The sequence below is a fragment of the Plasmodium brasilianum genome (genome assembly GCF_023973825.1).
Source record: "Plasmodium brasilianum strain Bolivian I chromosome Unknown PB_00_01, whole genome shotgun sequence".
Taxonomy (NCBI): domain Eukaryota; phylum Apicomplexa; class Aconoidasida; order Haemosporida; family Plasmodiidae; genus Plasmodium; species Plasmodium brasilianum.
Genome location: NW_027122924.1, coordinates 121,737 through 142,500, shown reverse-complemented (window position 1 = coordinate 142,500; position 20,764 = coordinate 121,737). Strand labels below are relative to the sequence as shown.

The 20,764-nt window shown below is 27.0% G+C and overlaps 2 protein-coding genes across 2 annotated transcripts; one reads left to right on the top strand and one right to left on the bottom strand.

Moving 5' to 3' along the window:
• Positions 1 to 8,563: 8,563 nt before the first annotated feature.
• MKS88_000026 (uncharacterized protein) lies at positions 8,564 to 9,184 on the top strand (the record flags this gene model as incomplete). Its single annotated transcript, XM_067219476.1, has 2 exons — positions 8,564 to 8,687; positions 8,982 to 9,184. The coding sequence occupies 2 exons, from the start codon at positions 8,564 to 8,566 to the stop codon at positions 9,182 to 9,184; spliced, it is 327 nt and encodes a 108-aa protein (XP_067075916.1).
• Positions 9,185 to 10,225: 1,041 nt separating this feature from the next.
• On the bottom strand, positions 10,226 to 20,057 carry MKS88_000025 (uncharacterized protein; the record flags this gene model as incomplete). Its single annotated transcript, XM_067219465.1, has 24 exons — positions 10,226 to 10,387; positions 10,649 to 10,674; positions 10,968 to 11,033; positions 11,319 to 11,514; positions 11,857 to 11,994; positions 12,398 to 12,423; positions 12,698 to 12,914; positions 13,137 to 13,217; positions 13,449 to 13,524; positions 13,918 to 14,051; positions 14,164 to 14,228; positions 14,430 to 14,636; positions 14,852 to 14,975; positions 15,143 to 15,386; positions 15,658 to 15,783; positions 16,233 to 16,552; positions 16,688 to 16,892; positions 17,198 to 17,305; positions 17,492 to 17,810; positions 18,131 to 18,212; positions 18,461 to 18,622; positions 18,942 to 19,045; positions 19,162 to 19,288; positions 19,977 to 20,057. The coding sequence occupies 24 exons, from the start codon at positions 20,055 to 20,057 to the stop codon at positions 10,226 to 10,228; spliced, it is 3,396 nt and encodes a 1,131-aa protein (XP_067075915.1).
• Between the last annotated feature and the right edge of the window lie 707 nt (positions 20,058 to 20,764).

The window sequence follows — 20,764 nt, the reverse complement described above, 5'->3', positions numbered from 1 at the left end:
AACATATATGTGTACACATGATTGATAATAATTTTACAATGTAATAATTGGCATAAAAAACGTTAATTGATATCATTTTAATCAGATATATATTCATGTACAAAGTAAAAGAAATAAAAAAAAAATAATAAAATAATAAAATAATAAAATAAATAACATATATATGGATAAAATAAACAAACAAAATAAATGAATAACAAAGATAGGTATAATATTTTGTTTTCTTCAATTAAAAGGTAGAAAAACATATGTATGTATTTTTTTTACTTTATTTTATATCTTTATTTTATTATTTTGTTTTTTATATTTTCTTTTATTGTTATCTAATTAAACCTTAAAATGAAAATAAATATTATAATATCATTACTCTGCATGTTATGTACATGTCTTTATACTGACACATATGTAACTAGCTAATTAATAATGCACAAATATGAGCACACATTATTATGATGTGGGAACAACTCATGTATTTAACACCCATGGGTCATTCTTAATAAGTGGAAGGAAAACGATTTACCCCAAGGTTATCAGTAAGATGCACACATGTATATAAAAACTTGTGTATATATATACATATATAAATGTATATTATATAATGTAAGATAGTGTAATAAACTTTTGGGGCTCATAAAAACTCCTGTATTCTATTTTATTTGTTTTATTTTATTTATTTGTTCTATTTTATTTATTTGTTTTATTTTATTTATTTGTTCTATTTTATTTATCTGTTTTTGTTTTTTTATTTTTTTTTTTAAACAAACAGGTATACACTCGCAAATGTTGTAACTCTGCAAGATCTCCTGAGACAAACCCGTCTTATAATTACGTACAGGTGCATAAAAAAAATGGTAAAAAAAAAAAAAAAAAAAGCTAGCAAATAAAAGTGAACGAAATGATCATGTTAATAAATAACTAAAAATTAAAGTATATTTACTTTGTTTGTAGAAACAAAACTGTGAAAAATAAAAGAAACAAATAAAACAAAATGTAATGTAATATAATTAAATATAATATAATAAAAATTAATAGTCCACAAAGGTTCAAACATATGGACATATATACAAAGAACAAATATTATTTGATTAAACAGAAATAATAATAATTACTCTGCTCCCTGATGGGCTTAACACATAAAATATAACATATACATTTGTATGAATATATATATACACATATATTTATATACACAGAAACATATTTCATAATTAAATCAGGCGAATTGGCGTGTTTTTATAGACTATTAAAAAATTAATTAAACGAATATTCTTTTATACATATGTAAGTATATATATATATATATATATATATACTCAAGGCATCTATTTAACTTTATTGTGTGCACTATACAAACACGAATAATATGTGCAAGAAGCATAAACATACAAATAATTAACTAAATAAATACACAGATGAACAAATGAGTAAATAAGTAAATATGAATTACTCAAATGTGGAATGTACACGAGAAAAAACAAATACCTAAAAAAGCATGTTGTGGTATTTTAATAATAAAAAAAAAAATAAAAATAAAATTCATAAATTATATACTTAAAAATATATGCATTAAAGAAAAAAATAGCAAAAAGGAAAAATTTTAATTTTCTATTCCGTTAATTTTCTTCTTTTTAATCAATTTATATTTCCTCTACACATACATACATACATACATACACACGCATAAACATTTATGCACATATACAAGTACACACATACAAGTATACACACATACAAGTATACACATGTACAAATATACGCATATACAAATATACACAAATACAAGTATACACAAATACAAGTATACACAAATACAAGTATACACATATACAAGTATACGTATAAATGGTTTGATTTATATATAAAATAACTTAGCTATGAATTATGACGTGCATTCACTAGTATTTTTGGTGGACTGTAAAATATACGTTGTTGGTGTATTATGTTCATAATTCATACAAATGGGATAAATATAAATGAACAAAAAGTTAAGTCGTTTCACACATATATATACATATTTATGCATATACAAGTATATGAAAAAATCATAATTATAAAAACATACGATTATGTTTTACAGATTAAAAGAATCATGCATAATTTTTAAAGAAAAAATCATTCTTATATATGCGATTCACAATGTAACATGATATAGATATATATGTACGTATACATGCCTCTAAGTATACATATATTCATATATATATATATGCACATATCTCCTTAATTACCTACTGTTTTTTTTTTTTTTTTTTTTTTTTTATTGCACTATGTATAAAATGCTTTTCATAATAGTGAATATCAAATAAGGATAAATACTCATACGTACATATATAGGTATACATGTATATATATACATATATATACACCTGTATATATAAAGCAAGGCTTAATGGAAATAATGTAATAGCTGAAAAACGATCATGGGCTTGTTATATTTTATTTTAATAAATTTTAATATGTTTTAATTTATTATATTATAATTTATTATATTATAATTTATTATATTATAATTTATTATATTATAATTTATTACATTTTAATTTATTTTATTTTAATTTATTATATTTTTTTTCCTTTAATTTTTTTACATATTTTACTTTTTAAATTTTAATAAAATTTATTTTTCGATTTTTTGTGAAACACAGAATGTATTTTTTTGAATATAAATTTTATCTTCAACCAATAAACAAATATTTTCATGCAAAAATAAAATATATTATTGCATACGTATATATAAATTATGAACAATAAAAACGATAAATGTACATATATAAATTTTTTATGTAGAAGCTCGTGCACACTAATATATTGTATATATATTTATATTATTATCTTTTACCTTTTTATTATTTTATTTTATTATATTTTATTTTTTCTATCATAATAAAAAATAAATGCACCATTAACATGTGTGTGTGTGTTATTCTCATTTCGTAAACATAAAAACACAAATGCTTAATTTTTAAAAAATAAGATCTTTAATATATAAGGATTATACTAATATACGTATTTCTCAAGGTCCTAATAAATGCACAATGAGTATACGATCTGTGAATAAAATTATATACATATACATAAACATATATGTATATATATATATATATCGTGCGTATTATATGTGCACGTGTAATTCATGCACATTTAACACACGTTATGTAAAAGGTATTCATATAATTTCTTCTTTTCATTTAAAACAAATAAAGTATATTGTTCCATAATCAGAGTTTCATAAAATAAAAAAAAAAAAGGAAAATGGAACATGAAAAATGAAAAATGGAAAAAGGAAAAATGGAAAAAGGAAAAATGAAAAAGGAAAAATGAAAAAGGAAAAATGAAAAAGGAAAAAGGAAAATACGTATTTCTCTTTAACAATCAACTTGTATATGTGATAAAAATTTTAAATTCTATCATAATTAAAAAAAAATAGTAACTGCCATAGGAATGAACAAATGAGAAAAAAATTTAATAGTATATAAGGCTTACGAACAAATATACATACAGACGTAATACATGTATGTGTACATAAATATATATATATTTCTTTCTCTCTCTATATATATATTTTATTAAAAACATTGTATCGTTTTATTAAAAAAATATAAAAAAATGCAAACCAACTAATATTAGGGAATAAATAGTTAAAATAGTAAGTAATAAAGAGTGAAAACAGATCAGTAAAAATAAAAATATAAAAATAGATTTAAACTAATATACAGAATATGTATATAATATATATTATTTCTTTCTTTCTTTTTTTTTTTTTTTTGTACACAATATTAACTATAATTGTCTATCTTTTTCTATAATTTATTCATGTCCCTCAAAAATTTATGTAAGGAGATATTCAAAAAAAAAAAATAAAATAAAATAAAAAAAAATAAAAAAAAAGTATTCAAAATGAATAGTTTGAACAATTATATTATTCTTCTATGAACCAGATGAGTCATAATATAGGGGCAAATGTGTAAACTCTGCATAAACAAATATAACTATATATGCACACTAACATGCATACATATATGCACATATATAAATGCGTGTTTATGTACGCTCGTTTATATCATAAAAACAAACACATATTTCGTGCAAATAAATGTAAAAACGTAGATATGCTTCAGAAACAATGCAACGCATACATGTTATCTGGTTTTTCATACATAATTCATTAAAAATAAAATATGGGTAGGGTAGATTGCAATCCCTCGTCAAAAAGGATAAATTTTAAGCACATAAATTAATTTGCTGTAGAAATGTAAAAAATTTAATCATATGTATAGATTCATATTTTAGAAGATGATGATCTCTTAATTAAAATGATAACATATAGAGAGAATCATAAAAGAGATCAAAAAATTTAAATGGAAATAAAAATAAAACTAGGAAAAAATATGCAAACATTAAATGAAAAAAGGGAAAATTAAAAATGCATGACTTTTCCACTTAAAATAAACATATAACTATTATAATGGAATTGTTTTAATTTATATAATTTTAATTTATTTAACGTATTTTCACATTAACATATTTTAACATTAAGGTATTTTAATGTATTTTAATTTGTTTCCATTTAATTAATTTTTTTTTTTTTTCTTTTTTCTTTTTATTCTTATGCATATGCAACACTCGAGTAGGGAGTTATCTCTTTAAATGTCAGTACAAACATTTTACATAAAAATAAAAATTGAGTAATATGTAAATCAACTGTGTAAAAATATAAAATTTATGTATTTCTCTCATTTATTTTATTTTGTTTACTTCCTTTATTTTGTTTACTTCTTTTATTTTGTTTACTTCTTTTATTTTGTTTACTTCCTTTATTTTGTTTACTTCTTTTATTTTGTTTGCTCCCGTTATTTTGTTTGCTTCCTCTACTTCTTTATGCCTTTCATTTTTTCAATTTTTCAATATTTTTTTTTTTTTTACAAGATTTTTATGTGCAATGTAAAATATTATTAACTGTTCATGTAAATCACATAACATAACGAGCTTAAAAATAATTATGCACAATGTGTTGGCTTTAAACCTTCGGCTTATTTGATTTGTTCTTTAATTTGGTAGTAACACAAATATTTGGCTTAATTTGGCTTAATTTGGCTTAATTTGGCTTAATTTGGCCTAATTTGGCTTAATTTGACGTAATCTGATTTAATTTAATATATATATATTTTTTTTAATCTTTAATTTTCCGAATGTTAATTCATTTAATCCTTAATTGGTTCAATGGTTAACATAGGATAAAAAAAAAAAAAAAAAATATGATCAAGAGGAAAATACAAAAAAGTTCGTGCATTATTTTTTCCCAAATCGTAATATTCTTATTGAACATTTTTGTTGCAATTTAAAATGCGTTTAGACTTAAACAATGTGCTTTTTGAATTAACTTTGTCCTTTTTCCCTTAATCTCAAATTTTTTAAAAAAACGAAACGTATATATGTATATATATATTTATATATACACGTCATATTTTTAAAAATACATTCCTTTTCTCAATGAATATAAGCACTCTATTGGGCTTATCTTTTTTGCCATTATAACCCTTTTTCATTATAAAAAAGGTCATGGGAAAAAAAAAAAAAAAAAAAGGTGCATGCACATATCAGGATTATAACTGTTCAGGTAAATATTTAGTACGGTTTTTTATACCTTGATAAAACTCTTTTTTTTTTTTTTTTTTTTTTTTTTTTTTCTTGGAGCTTAAATTGCTTATTACACCTTTTCAAGAATAGGCAAATTAAAAAATGCCCTACATACAACAAAACATTAAAAATAAGTCTAAATACGTGAAAGTATATACACACATATATATATATATATATAATATATGTATATATATGTATTTATGAACATGTAAATAAGCAAACGCATAAATATATTTATGTATGTATATATATATATATATATACATATAAACCCATGTATGTGCATGTGCATATGCACGTGTGCACATAATAAAATTACTTACACATAAGGTGTGTATTTCTTAAATGCTCAGGTTTTCATGAAAAATAATTACATAAATAAATGTACATTTTTAAGGCCGGAGGAGGAGGGGGTATATATTACTTTGAAATACTAGAGTACGACAGAAAAAGGAAAGAAATGAAAAAATGAAATTACCTATAATTGTGTATTTTAACTTAAAAATACATGTGCGCAGATATGTATACATATATGTATAAACATTTGTGCAAACATCGTTGTACTTCTTTCCCTTTTTTAAATTATTATTTTACAAAAATTCCTCATGTATGCAATCAGGAGAAGTTAATTATATTTCTCCTTTATTCTTATTCTGCGTCCAAATATATTTTATTTTTTGCACTGTGCATTAATGTACTTCAATCCCATTCATATCATTTTAATTTATAATTCAACGAAGTAATTAACAAAAACAAAAAAAAAAAGGCCATAGCACACTAAAATAATATAAGGCTTACTATAACTGCTGAACAATTATTCAATTTGAAAACAACATATAAAAATGCTAAAGCCAATTTAAAGGTAAAAAGTACTTAATATTTTATACGTTCTAACAAGCATTATTCCCTTAAGCAAAACACACACCCTCCAAAATTTATATATAACCGATTACGTGGGTTTACATACATACATATATATATATATATATATATATATATATATATATATGTAAGTATTCATATATACATGCACACGTACATGCACTTTTTCAAAGTTTTTTACCCTTACAATTGTTGGACACAAAATGTGCTTATTTTCGTTTGTTTTATATATAACATATCCCTCTATATGTAATTTAAAAAGGTAAAAAAAAAAAAAAAAAAAAGGCATGCAAGGAGAGAAATTCATTTAAATACCACACTATAATTTTAAGCAAAAATTATAGATCATAAGAAAAACGAAAGCAAATGCGAAAGCAAATGCGAAAGCAAAAACGAAAGCAAATGCGAAAGCAAATGCGAAAGCAAAAACGAAAGCAAATGCGAAAGCAAATGCGAAAGCAAAAACGAAAGCAAATGCGAAAGCAAATGCGAAAGCAAAAACGAAAGCAAATGCGAAAGCAAAAACGAATTCAAATACGAATACAAAAACGAATACAAAAACGAATACAAAAACGAATACAAAAACGAATACAAAAACGAAAACAAGTATATACAAACAAAATGCATTAAAAGTATGTTACTCAAAGGTAGGAAGATAAGCTATCAAGCACATGCGGAATATCTCATGGGTAAAAAGTAAACAGAAACTAACATAAATATTATCTCTTCCACTTTAAAGAAATTACTACTGATTATTTAATTAGTACATATATATGTATGTTATTTTGTTAAAAAAATAATATATATATATTCTTCCGAAATATCACATTAAGATCTATTTCTTTTCCTATTCTAAACAAAATATGTATCAAAAAAATATTTTTTTGTACAATTTTTAATTTTGCACAATTTTTAATTTTTTTTTTTATTACAATTTTTTATTAAGTTTTAGTAGTACTTTTATATTTCTTTGATTTATATACATATATATGTGTTATATTTATTACGAATTTTCATAACGACAACGCCTATGTATGAAAAGTGTAATATTAATATTTTGCGTAATATACAAAAAAGAAGCTTCTTGGGGGGTGAGTAAAATATCTCAGCATTTATTAAAGTGTGCTTATCCTTACCATACGATGATTTTTATTATGAAGAAGTAATATTATTTTATATTTGCATAAACCGTACTGTTATGGTTAATAATATATATCCTTTTTTTTTAATTCATATACGAAAGTAAATCTCTTAAGAAGTATGTTATATAAATAAAGGGAAATAACCTCTTTTATTTTCGCACAAAATAATAACTCTGAAAAAAAAAAAGCCCTACCATATTTAAAATAAAACACTTTATGGTAAAAAAATATACCTAATAGTGAATGTGCTTTATTAATTTATATTATCTCTTACATACTGGATACGAGTATATATATATATATATATATATATATATATATATGCATACGTACATAATAATATTTATGTCGCCTTTTTTTTCTTCGTAAATTAAATATATATTTCTCTAACGCTCTTCGCTATTTTATGCATTTTTAATCTCCTCTTTTCTTTTTTAGTAGCAATAATTTAAAAAAAAAGGAATTACTTATTTTTTTATTCTACATTATATATTGCAAATGTATGCATTATAGAAGTAAAATTAAAAAATAATATTTTTTGTTTGATACGCAGAAGAAAATTTTTTTTTAATTTGCTATACCACTTTTTTAACTCCAACCTGAATAGAAGAATTCCTTCTTTTGAGAAAGGCGATTCTTTTCCCTTATTAACCTCAAAAGTGATGTATATATATATTTAATACATTTACTTGTACTTGTAAATGTACATTCGCGCATAAATAAATATATAGTTCATATATATATACATATATATATATATATATGAACTATATATATGCATACATATATATGCGCGTACATATATATGTATGTACACATATGTAAACATTTACATGTATGCATTTTTGATATTAAATTCAAGAAGCTATACATTTAATTTATTTGCAAACGAGCTAAAAATGGCAAAGAAGTCAAAGAAAAGTGCGGGTGATAATATCAACGCAAAACTACAACTTGTCATGAAATCGGGGAAGTATCAGTTTGGAAGAAAATCATGTTTAAAGGCTTTGAGAACTGGAAAAGGTACTTCAAAAAAAAAAAAAAAAAAAAAAAAAAAAAAAACGAAGAGGATAATTATTAACACGTGCATATGCGTGTATACATACATACATACATGGAGTGTACCGCATCGTGGGTAGTTAATCAGTAACATTCCATAACCCATGTGTGTAGTGGCTGAAACCGTTTTTCCGTTTATTCAGGAATACTTATTTATGCATAATCGTGTATTTATAATGCGCTGTGTATATAATACATTTTTACCTGCACATGTACATACAATTTATGTGCATATTATGTAATTTACTTCCTTTTTAGGGAAATTAGTAATTGTTAGTAGCAATTGTCCACCTATTCAAAGAAGTGTAATTGAATATTACGCTATGCTTTCCAAATGTGGTGTTCATGATTATCATGGAGATAATAACGACCTGGGGACAGCCTGCGGTAAATTGTTCCGTATTAGTTGTTTGGTCATTACGGATGTTGGTGACTCAGACATAATTAAAACGAACGAATAGTATGCTACCGTTTAGCAAAAAGAAGAGAACAAAAATATAAAAATGCACATATGTATGCTTACATGTGTATACATGTATGTATATATATATATATATATATATATATATACGTACGTATATACGTGTATATATACGTGTTTACGCGCGCGCGAAACCCCCTCTTGAACCTTTTTTTTTTTTTTATTCCCTTTTGTTTTTCATCTACATTTTCGTTTTAAAGGAAAAAAAAAAAAAAAAAAAAAAAAAAGAAACTTACTATTTCATTTTGTAAAACTTGTAACGATGTAATAAGAAAACTTCCATTTTTGAAAGAGCTTATAAAATTTATTTTAAATGTTATATATATATATATATATATATGTGTGTATACATGTATGTGTACACATGTATATGTACACATGTATATGTACACATGTATATGTACACATGTATATGTACACATGTATATGTAGGTGTGTGTCATATGTGGCGATTGGAAAGGTGACATGCTGACTTGTTCAGAAAAAATGAACATTTTTTTTATATGAGAATAAAATCCATTCATTTGAAATAATCATGACAACGATGACACAGATAGACATAGTGGAAATATAGTATTGCACTGTCGAACGAAGGGATAGATTGCCAATTTTTCTAGTCATAATGAATATGCCTCAATATGACCAATTAAAAAAAAAATAATAATAAAATAAAATATAAAAAAAAAAAAAAAGAATGTCCATGTTACTACTATTACTGCTATAAAATCTCCTGCATAAATAGCATATCACTGCTCGAACAGTAAATAATAAGGAAATATTAAAAATATGGACCTGTTAGTTTCATATATAATATGTAAAAAATTATATCGAAATATTTCTGACGTGCAAAAAATATGCTCATGTCCCCAAAGTGAAAACGTAATTGATGATAAACACACTTTATAGTAACAATGAATATTATGAAAAAAAAGTTTTCTTATAAAAAAAAAAAAAAAAAAAAAGAAGAAAAAAGAAAAATTAATCATAAATAAATGCAAAACAGAATTAAATATTTGCTTCTTTATTTTGGACTCCACATCCCCAAACGAGTACCAAATAAAACCTTCAAATATTTCTGTCGATTAATTTGTATTTTCTCTTCCACTTTTTTTATCGTTTCATTTGTTACTAATATAACTCCGTTGAAAATGAGCATCAGCACTATGAGGGTTATATCCGGGTACTGATATGAATGGTTGTACAGAAAAAAAAAAAAAAAAAAAAAAAAAAAGATTTATCTTCATAATTAAGGAAAATTTTTGCCAAACGGAAATGTAAACGAATGTGAAATGGGAGCAAAATAAAAAACTTTTATTCCTGTGAGCGTACAGTACCTGCTTTATGTAATAGGGAGGGAGCATACGTATGCGGAGTGCTACGTATAAAAAGCTTAAAATTAGAAAGACAAATAAACATGAAAAATATGTTTTCGAGTTTTGTATACAACTCCATTTGAACAAGGATTCAAACCTGAGAAGGAATGCAAAAGGAAGAGGGGAAAAAAAAAAAAATTTTTTAAAAACGGCAATTTGTGCGTATATATATATATATATATATATATATATATATTTGCATGTTTTATCGAATTGCCACTCTATTTGCTCCATAATTGGTTGATATATATTTTTTTATTATTTATTCTTTTGTTTTTCTTCTTTTCTTCTCTAACTTGTCGCTGAAGGATAAAGAAGAAATGAAAAAAAAAAGAGAAAAAAAGAAAAAAAAAAAAATTTGCGCTTCCTTTATCATCACGGCTGCCATACTAAGTTTTCCGCTCGGCTGATTTGTAGAATAGGTGTGAAGTAGCACTTGACACTTGTAGAAGGATTCTATTAAGGTGAAGACGCAAGATGGATACATGATCATATTATCATGTGTGCAGCTACATTTGTAACCGTATGCGTATGTGTGTGTGCGAAAGGGGGTTATAAAAACGAAGCCACTGATAAGGTTCACATGCTTAGGTATAAATGTGCATATATATATTCATGCGGCACATTCGGGGCGTACGTCCATTTTTCATATGAGTAGTAAAACATTTATGCGTGTAAGTATGTATATATAATTGTATAACTATCCATATACATTTATTGTTGCATCGATTTTTTCCCTACTTATAAGTAAAACTTGGGAGCAATGATGAGTTATATTTTTCATAGAATTTTCTTTCAAGCTGCTTGACATCTGAGCATCCATATGACCGCTTATCACATATTTATTTGCAAATGCTTTGTTTATTAAATGCAAATAATATAGAGACAGAATGGTGGAAAACACTAGCAGGGGTATCCATTTTATCAGAAAAAAAAACTAAGAAATGAGCAAAATAAAGATATACATATATTTATATATATGCTTAATGTGTGTCCACATGTATATATTTATGTATGTACACACAAGAACATATTTTGTTTATTCCTCGTACAATGTTTCTTTAGATCAAACGAAGGAGAACGAACGAACGTATTCGCCCAAATGTTCTCAGGACTCGTTCACTACTCAGGGGAACACATATATATATATATATATATATATACCCATATGTATTATAGATATTGGCGGCATGTATGGATGTATACATATATGTGTGTCCACATGCAAATGCACGCACGAAAATGCGCACACACATTAGCGGCTGAGGAATATCCTTACCAGCTTGTTTACTAAAAACTCCTTTGTGATAACTTTATCCGGTATATCGTTCATTATGGTTGAGTTGTTGTTATTACTTAAAAGGGACATTGCAAGCAAGGGAATTATTAAAAGAATAAAAAGGAGGAAATCAACAACCTGCAGATCGTTGTCAAGGTAAACATATGCATGTGTATATGTACGTATGCATGTATATATGTACGTATGCATGTATATATGTACGTATGCATGTATATACTTACGTGCATGTTCATCGAGGCACTTGTAAGGTCTACGCACATATTTGTAAACACGTGTACGCTATCATAGCCACCTGGACACTCATGTATCTATCTTTTTCTTTTTCTTTTTCTTTTTTTTTTTTTTTTTTTTTTTTTTTTTTTTTTTTTTTTTTTGTTATTACGGATATAAAGGGAGGAAGGAAAAAAACAGAAATTATGAATACTAAAAAGGACAATTGAGAATAAAAAAAATAAAAATAAAAAATTGTCAAGTACACATTCTTTTTGTGTATTCTTGAATTCTTCAATAATTTATAAACGATTTCCATTATGTTTTGAGACATATCTAAAAAAAAAAGGTGACAAGAAGTTGAGAAAATGTTTACATGGCCGCAAAAAAAAGATACACCACTTTTTGGTGTTGTTCTACATTTACATGTCCATTATGTAAGCACCATGCATCTGTTATGTAAGCACCATGCATCTGTTTTGTAAGCACCATGCATCTGTTTTGTAAGCACCATGCATCTGTTATGTATCTTCCATTTTTCTGCATTTATTTATTTATTTATTTTTTTTTTTTTGCACACCCAAACAGCTCTTCTCAATGATCAAATTACAGGGAAAACTATTTACGAAGGAAGAGTATGTGATCAGCGGGTTTTGTTGTGCTGACGGTTCCTCAAAGGGACTGCTCCTTCCTCTTTTTCCATAGCAGTCCTTACACACATTATTAAAAGGAAGTAATACAGATATAGAGTAATTACACAAATTGAAAATTCCAAAGTTCTCACAGTTCAAGCTATTCCCAACGCAAGTAATAATCTCGTTGTTCTCCTGAGATGGTAAATGCACATGCATGTAAGCACGTCCGCGTGTATCCATGTACAGATATGTATATCTACACGTTAGTACGTGTGTACGTATGTATCTATCTATGAGTATATGCTACGTATTCATAGAGCCATGTGTATATCATGTTATGAAAAAATGGAAAACTCCCCTCCCTCCAAGTGGTAAGAAATTCAGTATAGATTTTTTTTTTTTTTTTTTTCATACAAGTAAAATTTTGATCATTTCCGCTGTATTAAATTGATTACAACCTGAGTAGGACGAAACGCGAAGAGGAATGTCATCCACCTGGTTATAGGGAAAATGGCAGTTACAAACATATGTGCAGAATTGTTATATACACAAAAGAAAGTAAAATGAAAAAAAAAAAAAAAAAAAGAAAAAAAAAAGATTTTGAGGTCAAGGTCATACAACTAAATCGCTGCAAAAATTTTGTTTTACTCAGCTTAATTTTTTTCATTTTATTTATTTTCTTTCGTTTTGTCCTATGCTGCTACATTTTTTCCCTCTTTTTCTTACTTCCTCTATGTGTGTCTTTATGTTATTTATGCCACTAGGGATAACAACTTTTCCGTCTCTATTTTTGAAGCTCGGCCTGTAGTGGGTAAGCGGCAAAGGGGTACGCGTGTAATGACGTCCACATGAGTATGTATGTATGTATGTATGTATGTATGTATGTGTGTGTGTGTGTGTGTGTGTGTGTGTGTGTGTGTATGTGTGCGTGTGTGTGTGTGTGTGTGTGTATGTGTGCGTGCGTGTGTGTGTGTGTGTGTGTGTGTGTGTGTGTGTGTGCGTGCGTGTGTGTGTGTGTGTGTGTGTGTGTGTATGTGTGCGTGTGTGTGTGTGTGTGTATGTGTGCGTGTGTGTGTGTGTGTGTGTGTGTGTGTGTGTGTGTGTGTGTGTGTGTATGGGTGTACATATGGATGTGCATGTGTGCACATTTCGACGGGTCATATAGAAGATTCCACGTTGTCACTATCACTTTTACTGTATGTGCCCTAACTTATCATTCAGACTCAACGAAATGGACGTATTCCAATTCGTTTCCATTCCTAATAAGTTTGCTACATTTCTTGTGTTTGCTTGATCCGTTTTACTAAAATGCACAAATCTGATTCCTGACTGGAGGAAAGCATACAGTTAAAAAAAAAAAAAAAATATTACTCGTGTTATATACTTTCGTACAAACTACTTCTCATACTTATGTATATTCTTATATTTTAGATAGTGTTACATCATAAAAATCGTTTATTCGGGTTTGTATTTCGTTGCTTGTTAGAAGTTTAACTGCCGAGTTTCCTAAAAAATAGGGAAACAAATAAAAAAAATATAACAAAACAAATAAAGTAAATTAGTAAATAAAGGCGCTATTAATAATCCCTTTCTTTTTTCTCCACTTTCGCCTTCAGCACCCAACCTATATGCACACATATATTTATAGGTATATATATATATATATATAATGTATATACTGGTATTCATAATCTCCTCCCTGCTAACCTATGAAGATGCTGGTCGACAACAAGTGAGAAAGAAACTTCTGATTTTCCTTTACAGGAAACGATTTTTCATTGTAAAAGTTCTTTATGTTATAAACCTTTCTTTTGTTTATTGTTAATATGTAAATATTTTTGCTAAAATTTTGTTTTAAATATTCTACTTCGATCTTGCTTAGAGGTCTATACGCAAAACATATGCTTTCTATGCCTAAGGGGACGATAGTTAAGTGAATGAGAGCAGAAAAATAAGGATGGATGTAAAGATGAAAAAAGAAAAAAAAAAAAAAAAAAAATGCAAATTGTGTAGGGGGAAAAAGCAAAGCGAAGGGTACACAACTTAGACAATAGCACCTATGGTAACACCGATCACATATACTCAGTTTAAAAAAATATGTAGAAACGAAATAGTAGTATGTATTTCACCTGATGATATCCACTGGATATTTAAAATTCTCAACACCTTTTTTTTTGTCCTTTTTAATTTCTTTATTATTTTCCCATCGTAATAAAACATGCATTTGCTAAGGAGGGCGTCCAGCTGGCCCTGCTCAAAAAAAAAAAAAAAAAAATATAAAATATAAAACATAAACATAGTGGCACATATCAATAGCATAATTAACAGAATAACCTCATAACTGCATAACCACACGCGCACACAACATACAACATACAACATACTGTTCTAACGCAGAAGGCGAAGAAAAGTTTGCTAACCTTCAAGAACATGTGGTACTTGTCCTTCCTCTTTTCATATAAAATAAAAATAAAAACAAAATTGTCCCTTTTCATTAAATTATCATATATGTTTATTCCTAGGGAGTTTTCCTTTTCCTCATTTTCATACACGTAATAGGGTAACTCTCCCCTAGGTACAACTGATTTTTTATGTTTCTTTAGTTCTGTGTTCTTTTTTTTGTATAACTCATAATCGCTTTTGTTTTCTATGCAAAAGAAGAGCCTTCATCAAGGGGAAATGGGAGAGGAGGGTAGGCGCAAGAAGGGATGCATACACATAAACGAAAACATAAATACATACATGAAATTGGACATAAAAATGAAGGACACGAAAAGGAAGAAGTAATGTAGAGCAGTTACAGTAATGGCTGTAGTTACAAATGCAATCATAGATGCAGTTACGAGCAGATGGAACACCCCAAACTTAAAACTCACACTACTACCTACGCGTCTCCCTTTTATACTTTTTTTTTTTTTTTTTTTTTTTTTCTTACATGTGAAATAAAAACTTATTATAGGAATTAGACATATGTCCAATATCACACAGACAAATATAAAGAAAACTACAATCTCCTTGGTTCATGTAATTCAATATATGGTTCTGAAACGCATCCAGGAGCCTACATAGAATAACAGTGCACGTTCATGCAAAAAAAAAAAATTAAAAAATTAAAAAATTAAAATTAAAAATTAAAATTAAAAATTAAAATTAAAAATTAAAATTAAAAATTAAAATTAAAAATTAAAATTAAAATTAAAAATTAAAATTAAAATTAAAAATTAAAATTAAAATTAAAATTAAAAATTAAAAATTAAAATTAAAAATTAAAAATTAAAAAATTAAAATTAAAAAATAAAAATTAAAAATTAAAAGATTAAAAAGAAAAATTAAAATTAAAAAGAAAAATTAAAATTAAAAAGAAAAATTAAAAAGAAAAGAATAAAAAACGCATTAAATGCATAATAAGCACCTAACGAAGCAGCTACACGAATAAATACAAAATACAGTAGAACGTATCAGGGTGCAGAACGGACGATCGCTGAACAGCCAATATCCATTGTGACTTACTTTATATACTTGGGTATTTGCGTATAGTATGATATTAAGAATAAGGAATGCAGAATTTTTAAATTCTTGATTCGTTGATAGGCGTACATACTTTTGTTATCCATAAAAACATCAATAATGGTTAAAATGTAGTTATAATTTTTTGGAATAGCATTCATACTACTATTTAAACAAACGTCTTTTTTATTGTTCAAGTAATTATAAATACAGATTTCCTTGATACTATGGTTACTATCAAATAATATGCTACTGCTGTCCACGAAGCACAAGACAGAGCAGTCGCTCAGGATGTTCAAGTAACACTTGTCTATCTTTATGCCCTTGGAAAGAGGAAAAGCGGTACACTAATTTTTGTCCTTGCGACGTACACATACATACATAAGAGTACATAGAAGAATATATATACAAGCATATGCATACACACACTTATATGTATGCACCAACGCGAGCCTCACCTTTATGATCAACATAAATATACTCTTCAGGGTATAGAACAAACCGATCTTTTTTTTATTAACATAGGAGCTATCCTCTGTCGTCGAGGAAAAATCAAAAGAAGATGAAAACTCTCTCTGTTCATAATTCGTAGCATTCTTAAAATAATCCTTATATATCATATTTAGTGAAGAGCAATAGCCATAAATTAACTCGGAAAATATCCTGAAAAATGAGAAGGATGGGGATGACGTCTTATGTATTTCACTATGAGTGTACATTGCATCATCATATTTACGTTAAAGCATATTTTTTTTTTTATTTTAATTATTTTTTTTTTTTTTTATTTTAATTATCTTCTTTTTTTTTTTATTTTTTTTTTTTTTTTTAATTATTTTTTTTTTTTTTTTTATTTTAATTATCTTCTTTTTTTTTTTTTTATTTTAATTATCTTCTTTTTTTTTTTATTTTTTGCATGAATGCGCAGTGTTCTACCAAATGGGCTGCCGCATATACTTCTCTTTACCTACCTGTGGAAAAAAGGTAAGGCAGTAATAGACATCAACACATTATATATTAAAAAATAAATAACGACGAAATGAGGGATCTTCCCTATATCCTTTCTTAAGTCCAAAAGGCTGAGGGAAATAATTTAAAAAAAAAAAAAAAATATATGAAGAAGTTACATAACGATGCATCAATGAAACGGCAAGAATATGTAACTAATTATATTAGCGGATGAGGTGATACACGTTTGTGTTAGTGTAGCGCTGCCATCATTGAGTCCACTCCGTTGGGGGGTACGCGTGTGGACACAATATTACCTTATAACAGTCGACAAACTTGATATAAAGAACAGGATGGTCCATGTGTAAATGTAAAACCTATGTATCCTTTCCGTTAGTATAACATTCCTCAACTTTGCTTTATTTTTCGAATTTTTATTTTTACTTGTTTTATCTTCAATATATCTTTTAATAGTAGAAATAGATACGTTATCATATGATACAAATGAATATAGGTGGAAAGACGGAAGGTATTCCCTCTTTTCATCTTTGCAATATTTCGTTAACAAGTTAACACTAATTTTATATTTGTCCATCGGCATAAATACCTCATGCTTTTCGTATTCCCTTCCATATTCTGCCAGTCGTACGTGTAAATTAAGAAGTGTATATGTGTGTGAACAGTTGTACACAATGGCACGTACTCGCGTAATGATACATGAATCTGTGTAATGATGAATGCCACCGCCCCATGTAGACAAAATGAAAAAACAAAAAGGCATAGGCATAGATACAGGCATATAGACACAGGCATATAGACACAGGCATATAGATATAGGCATATAGATACAGGCATATAGACACAGGCATATAGATATAGGCATATAGATACAGGCATATAGACACAGGCATATAAACACAGGCATATAGACACAGGCATAGGCATATATGTTATACCGTTATTATTAATGTTGTACTCTACACATCTGCACGGAATGAGGTCTCCTGCCCGCAGCAGAAAGACGTCCTGCTTTATCAGCTACGTGAACGAAAACATACATATGTATGCATACATGTACGTGCGCATATATATATGAGCGTATGCACCTATGTATGCTGCTATGCACACATCGAAGTTGCAGTTTAGCGTTACTTCCTACACTCGAATATGCCGTCAGACATAGGTTGTGATACTTATTCAACGAGCAGGCAATATAGAACACACTTCAAGTATTGCTCATTTGGGAGAAGTAGTAGTATAATCGAGTCAATATATATGAATATTACTAAGTTGGTCGGTAAGAGCTCCCATTTTTTGTTCCTCAAGATAAAAATAAAATTAGAATTACATAAATAATTAAAATGGATATCATCTTTTTTATTTTTTATAAAATTCCTTGGTGACAGTATCTTTTCGGCTTCATCTATTTTGTTTAGACATTCGTTGTTCTATAAATGAGTAAAAATAATATAATTACGTTAAAAAAAAAAAAAAAAAAAAAAAGACTAAATAAAAAGGTTAAGATAGTGCAGTGATGCTACAGTGCTGCAATTCTGCAATTCTTCAATTTGACAAAGACAAATTAATACAAACATGCACTCGCAATGATATGTATAGCTACAAGTTCTGCTGCGCAAATACGCACACCTGTTAGCGATTAACAGAAGGGGATCTGTCAAAATGTAATGTTCACCCCCACATATATATATACATGTACACATCTGTAACAAAAAAACAAAGGGGGGTGGTGGTGCATTTCCTCATTACTTGAGCTTCCTCTATTTCATAATAAAGGAATGTAAAGAGAACTAGCAACAGAGATAGGAGGACAAACAAAGACGTTACATAATGTGTGCTGATAATATCGCTATCTTCAAAAAATAATAAAATAAATTAAAATAAGTGAAATGGTTCTATATGGATCTATATATGGCTAGAAAAAGGTTGGGCCCTTTTTTCCTCGTAAACTATTTCCTTGACGCTATACCTTTTAGTAGTAATATTCCACTTAATAATGGGGCGAGGAAAAACGAAACCACGAGTACTTCAATCTTGAACAAATACTCAAATAAAAAATTTTTTTTTATTTTCTTTTTATACTCTTCCGTTAAATTCTTTAAAAAAAAAAAAAAAATACATACGTATATGTTTACATTTGAGCGTACATATTTTTACAATATGTGTACGTGTAAATGTGCATATAAAAATTGCTATTCATATCAGAACTGCGCCAGCAGAATGTAATTAACACTGGGTAACGGGTTAACACCTTATATGTTGTTAGAGCAAAGCTATAATGTGCGTTCATATAATATAAGACTTGACTCGTTTCGATTTAAAATAAAAAAAAAAAAAAAAATGTATCAACTTTTAAATGGTAAAACTGTGTACCTATTTACGCACATTAACACAACTCGCTATTTTTTTTTATTTTATTCTATTATTTCGTTATGCTGTTATTTTGTTTTACTATTACTTTGTTTTACTATTACTTTGTTTTACTATTACTTTGTTTTACTATTACTTTGTTTTACTATTACTCTATTACTCTGTTACTCTGTTACTTCATTATTTTAGTATTATTTAATTTTATTTTATATATAACTGCACGTGTAACATGGTAGCACACATGCATTGTAAGCGGGTGTAGGAATGGTCTTGTAGCACGTACGCACTTGCACATGCATACTGAGATAACACACGCATACGTACATGTTGTCTATACAAACAAACAATAGCATATTATACACGTTTACTCATTTCTCTCCATACATATATACAACTTAAAATGCGTCTTCATACCTGTAATTCTGCTTTTACAGTTTTGCAAAAATATGCATCATCTATTACCTCTATGTTTTTATTGATCTCATCATTCACCATATTTGACAAGTTTTTTTAAAAAAAAAAAAAAAAAACCAAAAAAAAAAAAAAAAAAAAAAAAAAAGAAAAAAAAAATGTAAAAAAAACAAAATATATGAAGATAAATAATAAAGGCTGAAATATTATTCACGTAATGATCTATATATGCACATCTTAATAGCTTTTCCGTTCAATCATTTTTTTAAAAGGGTAAAATTTTTTTTTTTTTTTTTTTTCTAAAATGTGCAACGGAAAGTAAAATATGAAAATTTTTTTTATTTTTTCTTATGACTTACAAGTGAAGCTGTATTTATATAATTTTATTTCTCTCATGTCGACATTAGCATATAAGCATGTGTGCGTGTATACATAAAAGTAAGCATACGAACACGTGCAAATGTAACAGGGTGACAGCGTGAGAAAGGAATAATGCAAGAGGGTAAATATATTCATAGGTACAAACATGTAGGAAATACAATATAGTATTTTTTTCTGCTCATAATTTAAACGCGTGAGCATCTTTTTATTTAGCGATGAAAGAAACATATGTAAAGGCATATTCATTTTATATTCTTTCATTAACTGAAGCATTATATATATATATATATATATATATATATATATATATATACATATATATACATGTATATACATGTATATATTTACGTTTGTATTATCCCATTTTGTTACTTTTACTCGTTCTTTTTGTTTTCCTTGTTTTTCATCTT